This window comes from Thunnus albacares, chromosome 3, assembly GCF_914725855.1.
Source record: "Thunnus albacares chromosome 3, fThuAlb1.1, whole genome shotgun sequence".
Taxonomy (NCBI): domain Eukaryota; kingdom Metazoa; phylum Chordata; class Actinopteri; order Scombriformes; family Scombridae; genus Thunnus; species Thunnus albacares.
In genome coordinates this window covers 33,985,921-34,001,387 of record NC_058108.1, presented here as the reverse complement: position 1 = coordinate 34,001,387, position 15,467 = coordinate 33,985,921, and the positions used below count along the sequence as shown (strand labels likewise).

Below are 15,467 nucleotides of genomic sequence, written 5' to 3'. Positions count from 1 at the left end.
GGCGGTTCAAACTGGAGCATTTTTTTAAATGAACAAATCAGTCAAACACAATCATTTCATCCTATCAGAAGTTTGAGATGATGCACAAGTCAGCTGATCAAACCTTACCAGCGATGTGGGCGATGGCGTTGATGATGTCGTCGAACACTGCGAATCAAAAGAGACAAAGTATTAAATGTAAAATACTGTATAACATGCTTACTATAACACATAATAAGCATCATAAAAGCGTACCTTGGCCTGAAATGTCAAGCACAGACGTGTCCTTTCCTCTGTCGTCATTGAGTACGGCCTTGTAAATGCCGTGATCTTTTCTGGAGAACTGAAAAAGAAAAAAAAACAAAGATTATGAACTTTGTGATTTCCAACAAGCGCGATAACCGGATGATTAATATGAACATATAAGATACCAGTGGGATGGGAATAGCACAGGCTCCAGACATGACGTTGGGAGGAGTTTCTGGAACAAGCTCTTCGTCCTCTTTGTACCAGTGGAAACTTGTTTCCTTCTTCACGTTAGCAACCTGTCACACAAACAGCACGCAAAAGGATTAGATTGATTTTTGCAGGGTGTGAAAGAAAGACGAGATTAAAAAAAGGTGGAAAAAGTGAGAGCGATAAGATAAATTTACCTTGCATTCGAGCATAACGGTGCAATCCTCAGTGACAGTGAAATACAGATACTTAGAGAAATGTGGACCTGAAAGGACAATAAAGTGGAAATTAGTCCAAGTAACATAAAGAGCAACAATGAAGGCAATAAAAACTAGAAAGCATGCAGAGAACACATATCTCCACCAAGGCTGCAAAATCCTCTAAATTTGTCATTTTAATCATAAATATATTTAGATATTTGGATCTCACAAGAGACAGACAATCATGAGATACAGATGCTAGATTTGTCTCTATTCATGTGAGTGACAGAGCCAGGCAACAACCGTGACCTGGAACGAGCGCTGGGTCGCGGTGACCTGTACTGATGCCAAACATGTCAGTCCACCCAACCAAAAACAGGAGACATCTGGACACAGAGTGCAGAGACGCCTACTTGGATTTGGTAAAAGTCCAAATGTTAAAAACTCTAATATCTTAAAATATCACAAGTGAATAAACCCTAAATCCACACCAAAGATTAACCAATTATTTTCTGGACAATGGCTTAATTTTCATGTTTTAGCTTTTTTATATATCCTGCTAACTAGCAAACACAATTATATATGATTATTGGTGAAGGGTTGTCCTCTCAGTGTTTACTGGTCTGTGTTTGTGTCGGTACCTTGCTTCCTGATGTGCTCTTTCCTCTGAAACTCGGCCTCCTTCAGAGCAGCCTTGAACACTGAAAGAGAAAAAATCCAACATGTGTTTAAAGTTCAGTATTTACTGTTACAGTATGTTCTGCCTGTCAAAATACCAAATCATTTAAAGACCACAACAAAAATAAGTGATTTTATTGTTTGGGATTAACTGCAATATCACAATTATATTGTTAAATCTAATCTCCAGAGAATTTGTAAGTATTTAGTTTATTTCCCCCAGATTTGCAGCATTTACACACAACACAGTCTTATATAAATGAATGTATATTTACTTCTCTCTATGATTGTACATCCACTAAAGTACGCTTACTTGTACAACAATGTTTAAAGGTTCCCTGTTGAGTTTTTGACCTCTATTAGAGCAAAGTCCTGCCAACTATTTCTCTGATGAACAGGTAGCTTTAATGCCCAAAGAAACATAGCAATGTGCCAGTAAAGGCAAAAAATCAGCTTTGCAGTTGTTTTAAGAGGAAGGAAATGCATTCAACTACAATGATTCACATACTGCATCTTGGAGAGTAACACTAAATGGAAACATTTCTTTTGTTTGTTTACAAGAAAACCCCACAAGGCATCTTTCAGTAAAACATATATGCATATGGTTCAGGTGAAGACGATCTCAGTGTGCTTTAAGAAATACTACAGGAGATTTCATAAATGTTGAGAATTATTTCGATCTTCAAGGCCAATTCCCTTAATCATAAAAAATTAAAATTGGTCAAAAAACATCTCAAGCACAACAAATTCTCATAAACATGAACTATTCCTAATGAATTAGCGATGCTTGTATCACACCCCTCCATTTTTATGACATTCTGATAAACCATGACAGTAATGTGAGGCTGAAGAAAAACCCTCACCATCTCCGACCAGGACCAGGGAGGTCTGGGCCTTGGCCTTGCCGTCGTGGATCTGGACGGTGTATGTGCCCTCGTTGGCTCTGGTGAAAAGATCAACCGTCATCTCGATGATTCCTGTTGACACATCGTGGCTGATCTTGTGGCCCTGAGAAGAAAAAAAAAGAAAAGATTTATTGTTCTGTATGTATACTGTACATACGAGACCCTCGAAAGATTTTAACGTGGTAATTAGACTTTTTTGGAGGAAAAACCACATCAGACACATATAATTGTGCCAAGCAGAGTATTTTTATGTCTTAATAAATGTCTGGAGGGGATCTTTAAAAAAACCTTTATTATAGTGGCAACATGATAAAAACAGGACCAACATGTATCGACCAGTCTTCCTCAGAGGACATTAATAATCTACATTTAGTTGCTTTCTAGAAAATTAGGTCAGTGTTAGTCTTGTGTGTTCAAGACCTGTCAATGAATTTACAGCTGAAAAACAGGCCCCATGTTTGCTTTACATTTTAATCTTTGGTTTCCATCTTTACTTTTACCATTGGTCAAAAACATAAGAAAACAAGTAGTCAGCAAAGTTAAATATGAAAAAGAAGAACATGATGAGTCATGAGATCATTTTACCTGAAGCATTTCATTTGAAGGACAATTAAGACTAAAAGCTGACTGATGTACTGTTGTACAGGGATGACTCGGCTGTGTTTGTTTGGATTCCTTGACAACAAGGTAACAGTGTCATCAAGTAAAGTAAACCTTCAGCCTCGGAGGGCAGGAAACACAGCGTGTCAAGTTAATATCATTGCCTCGAGGTGCAAAGTTTTATGTTGTAGCTTTAGGGATAAGTTGAGCAAAGCAGGGAACACAAAACTCTCATATGATTACATTTCAATTTTGAAATGTAGTCAGTATGAATGTCGAAGCATTACCTCGCCGCTGGTGACCTCCTTGTCGTTAACGATGAACCTGTAGGACACGTCTGGGGACAGTTTGTAGGCTTGCAGCCAGAAACGCACGTGACCCTTCTCAAGAATCTCATAGTTCAGACCATGTTTCAGAGGAATAACTGCACAGAAACAAAAAAGAAAGACACAAAGATTAGATTCTGAGGAAATAGTGTTGATTTAACAGATACGACAAGTCTGCTGAAGATCCACAACACTCACTTGGATGTCTGATGGCATGGCTGAGCTCCAGCATGGTGTTCAGGGCTGCAGAGCAGATTCAACAAAACCAACATGAGCAACAAGCCGACCACAAAGAATTCTGAAATCTGCTTTGTTTGTATTCTGTAGCTGTTTATTACATATTATTTGTTAACTAGATGACGTACCGTCCTCAGCCAGAGTGTGGCTGGCAGAGACTCCATCTGTGTCAGTGACGACCACGGAGTATCTGCCCAAATCGTCCTTATCGGGGTTGGTGAAAGTCATTCTAGAGCTGAGAAACAAACACATTTATTTATTTATTTATTCATTTTTTCTTTTCTTTTCTTTTTTAATTTCACACGATGTGCTGTAAACAACAAATTCAGGCAGTTAAGAGAGTTTGTTGAATCCAATTTGGAATTGTACAAGCAAACCTTGCAGAAAAAAAGTCTTTTAAAAGAGTTTTAGGGGAAGAATACAAAAATGTTTTTGCATGACGACCAACATCTCTTGTCTTCAACTGATGACTTCTTATATTAACACTTTAAAAGTGCCTCTGTGCGGCAGAGTAATTCATTCTTTCATGAAAATCGTTCCTGTGTGAAGTCAAATAAACATTGAGTTCTGCCTGACGCCTTTGCGATGTGTTGAAGATAACAGCGAGCTTACGTTCTGCCCTCCGTTGTGACGGCGACCCTTGGGCAATCGCCAATGGGTTTGTAGTTCTTCGACCACACGAACTTGGAGGTCTCGCAGATCTCACAGGCCTCGAGAGACAGGAAGATGTCTCCGGTCTCCTCATCTACACCGGCCACAATCTCCTTGGTGCCTGTGAACACGGATATCAGCTTAATATTCGGTCCACATCCATCAAGATTGAGCTGTGAGATAATCTGTGTGTTTCTTTGCACCTTATAAATTGAACAGTTTAAGATTTTCATATTATTCACCAAGTTGTGGTATAAATTTTTACAAACTTTGATAACAAAGCATCTTGTAGCAGCTAAATTGAAAGTCTTTATGCCTCTTTTCCAATGATATTTCAAGTACTACAATGTGGGGAAGTTGGTGTTTTAATGGCTTTCTTAAAATAAATAAATATAAATCCTCTGAACACATTAAAGACCTCTTTGTGAGGATTAAGGACAGACTTTCATTTCATTATTCTGATGACATACAGTACCAACCAAAAGTTTGGACACACTTTCTTATTGAAGTGAATGGGAAGGTCCAAACATTTGACTGGTACAATTCCAGTAAACATTGATAATCCATTTGTTGGTCTCAGCTCATACATCAGCAGCAAGATGCATTGCTGTCTACACTTTTTAACCCAATCACTGCCAATTCTCAGTCAGTGTTTTGGAAGCTAGAATGATGTTAACGTCCAAATATTCAAATTCAAATTCCTGAAATGCTAGCAAGTGTTTTGTTAACATACAGAGGTGTGGTGCAGAGTAAATCCAACACATGTAGCAGTAGATGTTAGCAGTGTTACCTGGAAGAGCCTTGGCACAGACCGGCTCAGACAGCTGAGAGTGTTTCCCATGACCGCTTCCATTGACCGCACAAACTTTGAACACGTAGGATTCACCTTCCTCCAGACCACTCACCTGCAGGAAACCACGGAAAACATCCTCACATGTATACTGTGACAGGGGTTTGGGAGGGGGTTCTGGTATTTGGAGGAACAGTTTGAGTACAGTTTTATATTCAGTTGGACGGGTGGTTTCTCACCTGCAGGTAGCGGTGGTTCACGGCATCGTGATTTAAGGCGACAAACTCTGATGAGCCTTTTTTGGCCATTTCCACCAGGTACCCGGTGACTGCGCTCGCTCCGGTGTAGACTGGAGCTTTCCAAAGGAGGACCAGGGAGTGACTTCTGACCTCACTGAAGCTCAGGTCATAAGGTGGACCTGTCAGTGACAAAAACAAAAAAAACATGAGCGGAAGCAAAGAAAGGAGACAGCCTGCCTCACAGTTCTATCTGTAGTTTGATTGTATATTGTGATCGGTCACATGAAAGTTTTCCTTAGAATTTCAACATTTTTTAAAGATTTAAGTGTCCATTAAAGAGACAATTATGTTACATAATAGTCACAACAACATAGGTTTGTCATATTCTCCTTTATCTTATCAATAAAGTGTGACACAGGTGACTTACTTGTAAGCCCCATCCTCCAACGTTCAATAGATGAAAATGTGAAAAATAGATTTTTTAAAAGCCAATTATTGCGCCTGAGCAGGTTATTGTTCAGTCATAATAACTGATCGACACTGACAACCATGTGCATATATGGTTCAATTACAGCATCTTCTAAAGGACAGTTAAACAAACTTACTTAATGCAGATTTTAGAGCTTTAATAATTTGCTATTGTTTGGAAAAGTGGTAATTTACTCTTCTGGGAACCCCAAAGAGCCCAATGACACATTTATTGGAAGCAAATAAGTATTCTGGTGAATATGACACTTGAAAGGACACAGGAAGATAGAAATCTGATGGCGCAGTATTATTTAAGAAGCATTGATGGCTGATGACTTACCAGGCTCATGCATGGTCCAAGCTTCACATTTCATTGGGGTGCTGGGAGTAGAGGGCAAGCCCACACCGGCGAGATTAGCGGCCTGGACCTTGAACTCGTAGAAGGTTCCCTCCGTCAAATGTTCAACCTGAAGATACAAAGAAAGTGGTGTGAGGTTGATTATCAGATACAACGATGTGTGGTGGATGACTTTGATGACTTTTTTGTTTATGCAAGTTAAGTTTAAACTCATACACAACATTATATCAGTCAGTTTTATATGTTTATTTCCTGTCTGATTGTCTGATTCCACTCACAGTGCAGACTCTCTCCTTGATGGCTGTCAGGTTGACCTCCTTCCAGTGTGAAGAGTCAGCGTTACGCTCGCTGACGTAATAAGCGTTGACCTTGGAGCCGCCGCAGTGTTTGGGACTCTTCCAGGCAATAGTCATGGAGGAGCCGTCACAGCTCAGCATGGTGATGCCGAAAGGAGCGCTGGGAGTTGCTGAATCACAGAGTTTCATGTTTACAATACATTTACTTCACATTTTAGACACTCACCCTTATACAGAGCTGCAAAATAATTTTAATTAGAAAATAACTGTGTGCTTGGATGATTTGAGTGATTGTGAGCTGCCTAAGCACTTCATGCATTTGTGTTTTAAAACTATTTATATGTGTCATACCACGTCACCACGGTGTATTCTTAAAAACATAACTATCTGGAAATGTTAAGTGCTGAATAACTGTAGTTTTAGCTACCTGGTACTAATGTTTTGTGAAGCAGAATGTGATCTTTGGAGTCCTGTGATTACAGCACAAAATGCAAAGTGAAAATGCAAAGTGGGAACAGTGTGTGAGTAAAGTGGGAGAAAAAAAACCCTCATCTGCATCTGATTTAATACATACCATATTGAAACCCCCCACCTAGACAGAACAATGGAATGAGCCATAAAGAACGTCAAATGAGAGAAACTGTGGTAATTTCCAGATTTACACATACATATTGTTCTCGTCAAATTAGACCCATTTTTACATTTGAGAGCAGTAAAAACAATCTAAACACCTCTCTTTAAGAGCCAGGAATTTTATGACTTCTCCCAAAGTGACCCAGAATATACAAAATTGGAAATATTTCAACTTGCAGCTGCACATTTTTGTACATAAAGAGTGTTCCAGGGTAAATTTGACCCGTATTTATTCAAAACTACACTCTTTCTGCTCTCTGAAAGCTTCATTAAGGATTAATCATCCATTTATTAATGACTGATGAGGCATTTATGAATGAAAAATAGATTTGTGGTTCAGAAATGTGGTATAGAGACTAAATATGAGGGGATACTGTGAAGGGACATTTTCTATGGGCTTTTATCAGTTGCCATTATGAAGCACCGTTCTAACCCAATCACCCCACAATAACACTTATTAGAAACGTGTGTTTATGATGAATGTGATGTCGCTCTTACCGAGGGCGGGCTCGGCAGCGATGGGAGAGGACTCCTGAGACTCGTCGCTGAGGCCGTACACGTTGACAGCTTGGACACGGAACACGTAGGTCTCCCCCGGGGTCAGGCCATGGACCACAAACCTGAGACACACAAACACACATTCAGTTTATCTTTAAAACTAATAAAATAAACAGTTACTACAGTAAAGTGTTGTGCTGTAAAATCATTATTTCCTTCTTTAACATCTTTGGTTTAGCGCTGTTCACAAGTAAGACATTTTGTGTGTCTTTATCAAATGACTTTATTTATTAATTGTTATCATTTTGGAACACAGTATACATTTGGTGCTGAGGTGATGTATCATGCTAGTCAGCAGATATTGTAAAAGCTCTTTAACATTCATGAGTTCAGCCTTGGGCGATTTATTTTACAGGTAGAGATTTTTGTTTTGAAATTAATGATGAAGTTTGTATTATAACATTAGGTTGTGCCAAAACTCCTCTACAGAAATTGCTTACACAACAGTTTTATTTGTATTAATTCAATTCTGTGCTGTTAAATTGACAAACTGAGGTGAAAACATGTAAAATCTCAATGTAATTCACAATGAATCACAATAAGAATAGAGCACAAATCACTTCATTGCTAATGTTGTAACAGTGAGAGTCAAAGTCACTGTACCCACTTGTTATGTATGGTAGAAAGATATTAAAGTGATTCAAAAAACAAGCTATAAATGTAACTTATGTCTTTTTGTTATTAATTTTAAATGAGACTTTTCCGACACTCACCTGGTGTGTTTGAAGGGTTTGTTGTTGCACGGGAACCACTCCTTGGATCCGACAGCGCGGCCGTCGATGTAGTATCCAACAAGGTGCTTCAGATGTTTGGGAGGATCCCACTGCACGAACACAGACGACTTTGTGTTCCTGGTGGCGATGACCTGGCCAGGAGCAGAGGGGACGCCTGGTCACCGGGGGGAGAAAGAAAACATGATTAATTACTAATTAATGATATTTAATACTAATGATTCCAATAAATGGTACATCTTTATCCCTCAATTTATGTGTTTAAAAATGGATCAATGTTGAGGAGTTGCATTCCAAAAGTATATGTAGATAGTTAAAAACAATAACAGTAAAGAGATAGTAATAGATACATATAGTTAAACCTTCTTTGGTATGAAAAACACATTCAAAAGTATTATTGTCTGTTTATGTTATGCACGGTCTTTTCATACAAGTTAATGTAACTTTGCTTTAACTGTAGCTGCTGTTTGAAAACGGTAGATTCCTCATTTTGGACATAAACTTATGATTTACATTAAATTGTCAGACATTATCAAATAAAAATGTAATATGCACAAAATATGCAGAGATATAATATTATTTTATCCAAGAGATATGAGAATAAGATGAAAATCATAAGATGTATTAAACCAACTTTACCACCTACACTTCCTGGAAGCAGTGAACCAGTCCTCATCCATACTATCTGCTTCTCCAACAACAGAAATACTAATAATTATCTGTAAATATTCCTGCAGATCTGATCTGTACATTTTATGTCCTCCACATCTTGTACTGCAGGTCATAAAATTATTGCCACTGCTGCCAGTTTTGGTGTGAAACATGCAATACTTAAAAGGTTTGTGGTGATTTTCAATGAAATGTTAGCCGTCGTTGTGACGGTTCACTTTTTTAAAAGTTTATCTTAAAACAATCCTGACGTGTCCATATGTACATTGAACTGTTCAGTGGTTTCTATTATCATTCCTTGTGTCCATACTGGCTGCAAAAAGGTCTCTTTTTCTCTTTTTAGGTCTCTCTGTTTACAATTATTCTTGTTCTGTGCAAAAAATGAAATCAAAGTTTAACCGAAGTTCATATGAGGCTTCAGCGGTCTGAAGTCGTTATCTTCCAAAGTTAATCTTTTTAGTGCCAATTTAACCACTTTGTGTTTCTGTTTCTTTGCAGCAGCAAAGCACAAAGAGGGAATTTTAAACTAAAAAGACTGACCTTGGAAGATACCCACGTGATTTGTCTATTTCAGAAGGCTGAAGACTCGTATTGTCTTCATCCAAACTTTAAAAAGCATTTTTGCACAGAACCAGGACTGTTTCTCAGTTAAGAGAAAAATCATTTTAAGATCTCTGTATGGACAGAAGGAATGATTACAGCCACTAATACCCCTTTTAATGTACATATGAGCAGACCTGTGTTGTTTTAAGATAGACTTGAAAAAACGTGAACATACATAGTTCTGAACAAAACAGGAAGTTGGGTCAGAGCGTGACGTCAGAGGGGACTTGATTTGAAAGACTTCCTGGTTGGATCTTTGTCAGGTCAAAATGTTTCAAACATTCAAAGGTCCAATGGGAGTCTGTGTTCATGCATCACTGTTTTCAGAAGGAGACATCAGACATTTAAAATACAAGAAGCACCAGATCGGTCAGGTTTAATGAAGGAAGGACATCTTAGGCTGGAGATGTACTTGCTTTTTAACCGCCTGTTCTTAAAGACAACCGGATGCGTCTTAAAGTGTGAAGTGTTCACATACTCTGTACACCATGTTTCAAGTGATCATTTAAACCCAAATCATGATCTTTCTCTCACTCTAACCAAGTGGTTTTTGTGCCTAAACCTAACCAGCGTTGTCACATCGTAACAGAGAGCAAGAGTTTTGCAAATCTAGGGTTCCTGTCTAGATACGACCTTCTATTAAATTGTATTTAAAACTTTCCGCCACTGTTGTCGCTGCTGACGTGCCTACGCCCCTACTGTTCATGCGCGTATTGAATCTTGCGGCATGTAGCGTTAATTTCTGACAACGTGCACAACCAACGCTCCAAACTGATGCAAGATACACGACGCAGCCATCATGGGCGCATAATTAAAAGCCAGTACATCTCCGGCCTTAAAAAATTTTGATTATTCTAATGTGCTGCACTTTATGTAAAAAGTTACTAAAAAAAACAAAAAGAAAAACAAAGTTTCATCTTCTCTTCTATATCATAATGCTTGTTCATCTGACACTGTATTTCAAACAGTACAAAGAACTGTATACAAATATTTCTCCTGTGTGCTCTGCCCATCACTCATGGTTAGAAAACACACACACAGTGGAAGAGTGAACAAATCTGTGACGTTACAGCAGTGTGAAACATTACTTTTATATTTCCATTAAACTGTACGTACCAATCGGCAGCTCAGTACCTGCAACATACAGCGACTCATTCTTAACAAAAGATCAATTAGAACATCACATGTGTTGAGTTTCAAGTCTTTAACAGTGGTCTAAGAGAAGATTTTGGGTTATGAGGTTGCTATTAAGCTCTGTAATAGAATACAGGAGTGAACAATGATTATTTATAAAACATATCACTTCCTGGCAGTTGTTAACACAAAAATCTAGTCATATTTGTGTGTACTGTACTCTGCTGACAGTGTATCTGAATGTCTGTGCACTGGTCCCAGCCCTTACCATACTCATCAACCTTTTGGATGGGCTCAGAGGGCGCAGAGGCCTCGCTGGAGCCGTACATGTTGACAGAATACACTCGGAACTGGTACTTTTGCCCGTCTTGCAAATCAAAAACTGGGTAACGAGGGGAGTGCAGTTTGACTGCTGTGTTGATCTTCTGCCATGCTCCAGTGCCTGCTAAGCACTGTGGGAGAATCGGGGAGGGGGGGGGGGGGGGTCATGAGAAGGTACAGCCATCTGCGACAATCTCATCAATGTAGCGCAAACACAAAGACGAGCTCTCAGTGTGTAAGTGATGTGTTTCTGCATGGTTGGAGCTTAAATTTAGCTTTTTTTAGATGTAAGTATATAACTGATATAGAAATCTGAAATATCAAATAGTGTGTAAGTGTCAGATTTTATGAAAGATGTGATTCTTAAGAAAATCTGCTATTTGATGCATCGTAGAGCCCAAACAAGACTGGATTTTTAGGGCAGATATCCATGTTGTTCTTGTCAAGTACTGAATAGGAAATCTGATGGTATATTGACATCAGTATTCTTTTTTCACATAAACACATTACATCAATAAAAAGTTTTTGCATGGGTCCCTGAAAAAGACTGACTATACTGTGCATAAAATCAGACAATAAAAACATTTTTTATTGCAATTTCCTTTAGAATATCTACAAACATTAATGCAAATTCTAATATATCTATGATAAACCAATATTAACCAATAATATTGATCATGCCAATGTCATTTGGGCTCTAGTACCTCTAGTACTTTAGACTCTAGACTCTCTAGATTTCTATCATTTAGCATTAATTATTTAAATTCAGTGAAATTGCATATGTGGAAATGATGTGGAGTTTATTTTTGCCATATTTGACTGAAAATAAGTGAAGCCCCAACAGCGAAGTGAAACATGTGAGCTGTAAGCGCTTTCATATTCATATTGTGCTTATATTAGATTGGAATAAAAAAAAAAAACACATTTAACTTCTTAAACTCTGCCAGACTCCATATTTACAACCTTGAACTTTCCTTTAAAGGCGCCGCTGCACACCCACGGTCCACCTACACATACAATTTCAGTTATTTGTTGTTAATTAGAGCTTTCTCAGCACCGTGTCCTCCTGTGCAGACTGTTTGATTTACATATTCCTGATTTTCCTGTTAGCTTTGTCGCACCTTCGAGGGTGTGATAAATTACAGCTTTATCAGTCTTATTGGTACGTGTAGTCAGGGGACATCTCTTTCCCAGCATAGCTCCACCAACCTTCAACTGGAACAAAGGTCTCATCAGCTAGAATAAGTGAAACACCTGTGTGAGTGAGTAAGACCTTTAATTTCTAGTGGAGATACCACAGTTTAAATAATAGAAAATTAGTCAGGCTGAATTTTGAGAAAAATAAATAAACAACTATAATATTTCTATTCAGTGTAATGTTGCAGCCATGAAGCATCACATATATTCAGTGATGCCTTTAAAACAAGCAGGATTTTATTATATATATTATATGATATATACTATCATGTAGCGTTGAAATTGTTTTTACTTCTTTTGAAATTTCAAGGGAAAATCCAGAGTTTAAGAGGTTAATTTTGTGTTTATTTTCCACTACAGTGCAGCATTGAACAGTGAGCTACATTGACGGTAATATGGATGGCCAAAGGTGGAGGGACACACACCTTCTCAATGACATACCACAGCGGGGCTCGTCCACGAGGGCTGGGAGGCTTCCAGCTCAGCACAACGTACGATTTGAAAATCTCAGATGCATGCACATCAGTGGGCTCTCCCGGGATAGTTACATCGCCTAGATTGGGAATGAACGGTTTTGAGGCAGAAAGTACAAACAGCAGCAGGTATTGCAGAAGTCCCACATTATGCACTTTCTTTATACTGAATCTTAAAGTGACGCCAGAGTGTCTTTAAATGAACTTCCACTGGCTGAGATGTCACACTATACTGTTTTCAATAATGTACTTTATGATATTATATAAACAATGTCCTTAGTTAAAATTGTATAAATCATTGGAGGTGTGGTTGTTGCTAAAATGATAAAGAGTAGATGCTCATTTAGCTTAAAATATGGGAAGAAAATCTTTCAAATTTTAGAGAGAGAGAAGAAAGAAACCCTTTTATGAGATATTAAGTTAAATTGAGCCATGAAAAACACCTTCAGTCCTTCAGGCACAGATACACAGCACATTATTTTGTCCATTTTAAACTGTCAGGACTGGAAGTTTAGCAATAATTGAGATACTATGCAATAAAACGTGGGACTTCTACAACAGCCTCATCTGTAAAATGATACCAACGCATATTAGTTTTAGCACTTATATTTTGCTTTTTAAATTAGTTTTTGTGTTTAGTATCGCAGGTAAGACGGAGCTACTCGCCACACTTCAGAGTAGGAAGGAAACTCTAAGCGGTTTAATTGAAAAACAAATTAAAAAAAGGTTTTTAGTCAATTAAAGCATGGATGGAGGAGTCGGTTAGATCAAAGATGGTACTGCAGTAGTTAGGATGGGGTGGGGGTTAGGTTTGCTCTGTAGTTGATTTTATTTTGTGTAATTTTCATATTTTAATTTGAACATTTGAGAAAAGCTTGTAGACAAAACTGGTCTCACTCATGACTGACCTAAAAAAGTAATTAAAGTATTCTACATTCATATCAAACCTGTGTTTAAGATGATTAGGAGAAAGTGAAAATGAATATCCCAGTTCTAAGATTAATTTTAAAAAAAACAACCCGTGAACAATGTTAAAATTTGAGATTAAAGAGAAAGCATACTGAAATTTCAAATATCAAGATGTTGGGATGACATCATATATGAGAATCGGAATAACATTTACATTTTTTTACATTAACCTGCGTTTTTATTTGCAGTACAGGTCCCTTTTGAAAATGTAAGTGTTATTATGAAGGCGCTTGTTAGGAAAGGGGGACTTGTTTTAGTATTTGGTCTGCGGGACATTAAGATGAAGTGGTTTAAAGGTTGGGAGAAAGCAGATCTTTCTACAGTCTTTGTACACTACTACCATACCTTCCAGTTCATCATCCTTGATCACTATGTCGTATTTTCCTTCGATTTTAATCACTGTTGCAGGAAAACAACAACAGATTCGTTAGGAAACTCTCGCATCCCACTCTTCTGTATTTTGTATTTACCTTCATCGGTACCTTGCAGCCTCTCATGCTCGGCGGCGTCGAGAGCGGTCACTTTGTCCGACTTGCGTGACGGCCTGCTCATGCCGGCACTGTTCACGGCTCTGACCCGGAAGTGGTAGGAGTGGCCCACGCTCAGGCCGTGCACCGGGTATTTACAAACCTTCACTGGGGCGTCATTGCACTGGACCCAGTGGTCGCTTCCGGCTTCACACCTACACATCAGGATGACATCATCAGCAAGAAAATCTCATTTTCATGTCCTCAGATTTAAAAAGGAAATACTCTGAGGCTCGTTTATCAACTGTGTGACAGAACAATCTGTAGTCAACAGAATTTAGCATTTTTGCTCTAGTGTACATTTACTCTAGATGGTTTTTACATCAACAAAAATGCATTGTAATGCACTGATTAATGTAATTTATGCCCTGTTGGTGGCTTCCATATCACATGCAAAACCCATCCGCATGGTTGAAACTGTTTTACTGTACAAATATTCCAGTTAAAGTTCATCAAAATAAAGATTTAGGGGGAAAAAAAGCTTTTTTAACATTGTTTGACTGGTTTTAGGTCATGGAAGAACCAAAGAAGGGCAATTTTCCAACAAAGTGTAGTTGGTCTTCTAACTATTAACTGTACTATTAACTAGTGTGGAAAGGATAAAAACATTGCAGATTGCCTTAACACTCATTTAGATTTTGAAGTTTTTTAGTTAAAACTGCGTCCATTATTTTTATTTTGGGTCACTCATGGGCAGAACACAACATGGTAAAAACAAAACATCTGACATCCACTAACAAAGTTGTTCTGGCTAACAGAGCAAAATAATCATTTAGTTTGTGTTTGTGACCCTCTGATGAATTTAAGAGAAATGTTCACTCTGCTTTTAGTCCTGTTTTAGTCTTTAACTAGTTGTCTGTTTGCTGTTTGGTGCTGGGCAGGTAGTGTACCGTGGGTTTATTAGTGCTTTTTCATTAAAAACAGCTGCCTGCTGCTGCTGGATACGAGTTTAATGATAAAGAAACTTTGTGGGCCACTAAACCAAAACAATAAGTTAAAGGAGGCTTAAAAAAAACCTTTAGTGTTGAGGGATTGAGAACACTCTTCCAACCTTTGAAGCACATTAAAAATTCTCTGAAGACTATGATAAGATAATAAAGCTTAAATATGAGTACAACTGCATCCTGGGTGAAATAAAAGAATGAATCCTGGGACAAATAAACAACATCCTGTTAAAATTAAGACAAAAGCAATTTGAAATGGGAGACAAGCAAGGGGGGCTCCTGGTGTGGCAGCTGAGGGGCCTAAAGGTCAATCCATTGCATCAGATCGAGGGTGGGCACCCTGTTAAATAACCCCAAGGAAATAAATGACTGTTTTAAAGAGTTTTACAGTGAACTCTACACTTCTAAATGTGACACCACTCACTCCAACTTGAATGACTTCTTTGACCCTCTTGTAATGCTCAAACTCAGCGACGCTGTCAGGGGACCTAGACTCTGATTTCACATCGGAAGAAATAACCTCTG

The 15,467-nt window shown here is 38.3% G+C and overlaps 1 protein-coding gene across 8 annotated transcripts in view; it reads right to left on the bottom strand.

The window, feature by feature from the left end:
- The window catches only part of myom2a (myomesin 2a), a 38,146-nt gene that overhangs the window by 7,915 nt on the left and 14,764 nt on the right, over positions 1 to 15,467 (bottom strand). For 3 of the 8 annotated variants that reach the window (XM_044340199.1, XM_044340171.1, XM_044340192.1), the window contains 22 exons: positions 13,954 to 14,153; positions 13,817 to 13,870; positions 12,455 to 12,582; positions 10,780 to 10,963; positions 10,494 to 10,511; positions 8,088 to 8,262; positions 7,315 to 7,436; positions 6,758 to 6,775; positions 6,166 to 6,353; positions 5,870 to 5,996; positions 5,062 to 5,240; positions 4,823 to 4,937; positions 3,994 to 4,153; positions 3,510 to 3,616; positions 3,343 to 3,387; positions 3,106 to 3,242; positions 2,177 to 2,321; positions 1,277 to 1,336; positions 633 to 700; positions 411 to 524; positions 235 to 322; positions 109 to 147 (listed from right to left, as the gene is read on the bottom strand). In XM_044340199.1, the coding sequence (XP_044196134.1) occupies positions 109 to 147; positions 235 to 322; positions 411 to 524; positions 633 to 700; positions 1,277 to 1,336; positions 2,177 to 2,321; positions 3,106 to 3,242; positions 3,343 to 3,387; positions 3,510 to 3,616; positions 3,994 to 4,153; positions 4,823 to 4,937; positions 5,062 to 5,240; positions 5,870 to 5,996; positions 6,166 to 6,353; positions 6,758 to 6,775; positions 7,315 to 7,436; positions 8,088 to 8,262; positions 10,494 to 10,511; positions 10,780 to 10,963; positions 12,455 to 12,582; positions 13,817 to 13,870; positions 13,954 to 14,153 (2,471 nt within the window). Of the gene's footprint in view, positions 1 to 108; positions 148 to 234; positions 323 to 410; positions 525 to 632; positions 701 to 1,276; positions 1,337 to 2,176; positions 2,322 to 3,105; positions 3,243 to 3,342; positions 3,388 to 3,509; positions 3,617 to 3,993; positions 4,154 to 4,822; positions 4,938 to 5,061; positions 5,241 to 5,869; positions 5,997 to 6,165; positions 6,354 to 6,757; positions 6,776 to 7,314; positions 7,437 to 8,087; positions 8,263 to 10,493; positions 10,512 to 10,779; positions 10,964 to 12,454; positions 12,583 to 13,816; positions 13,871 to 13,941; positions 14,154 to 15,467 lie in introns of all 8 variants that reach the window. The other 5 variants (XM_044340184.1, XM_044340180.1, XM_044340209.1 and 2 more) reach the window with 5 other exon arrangements.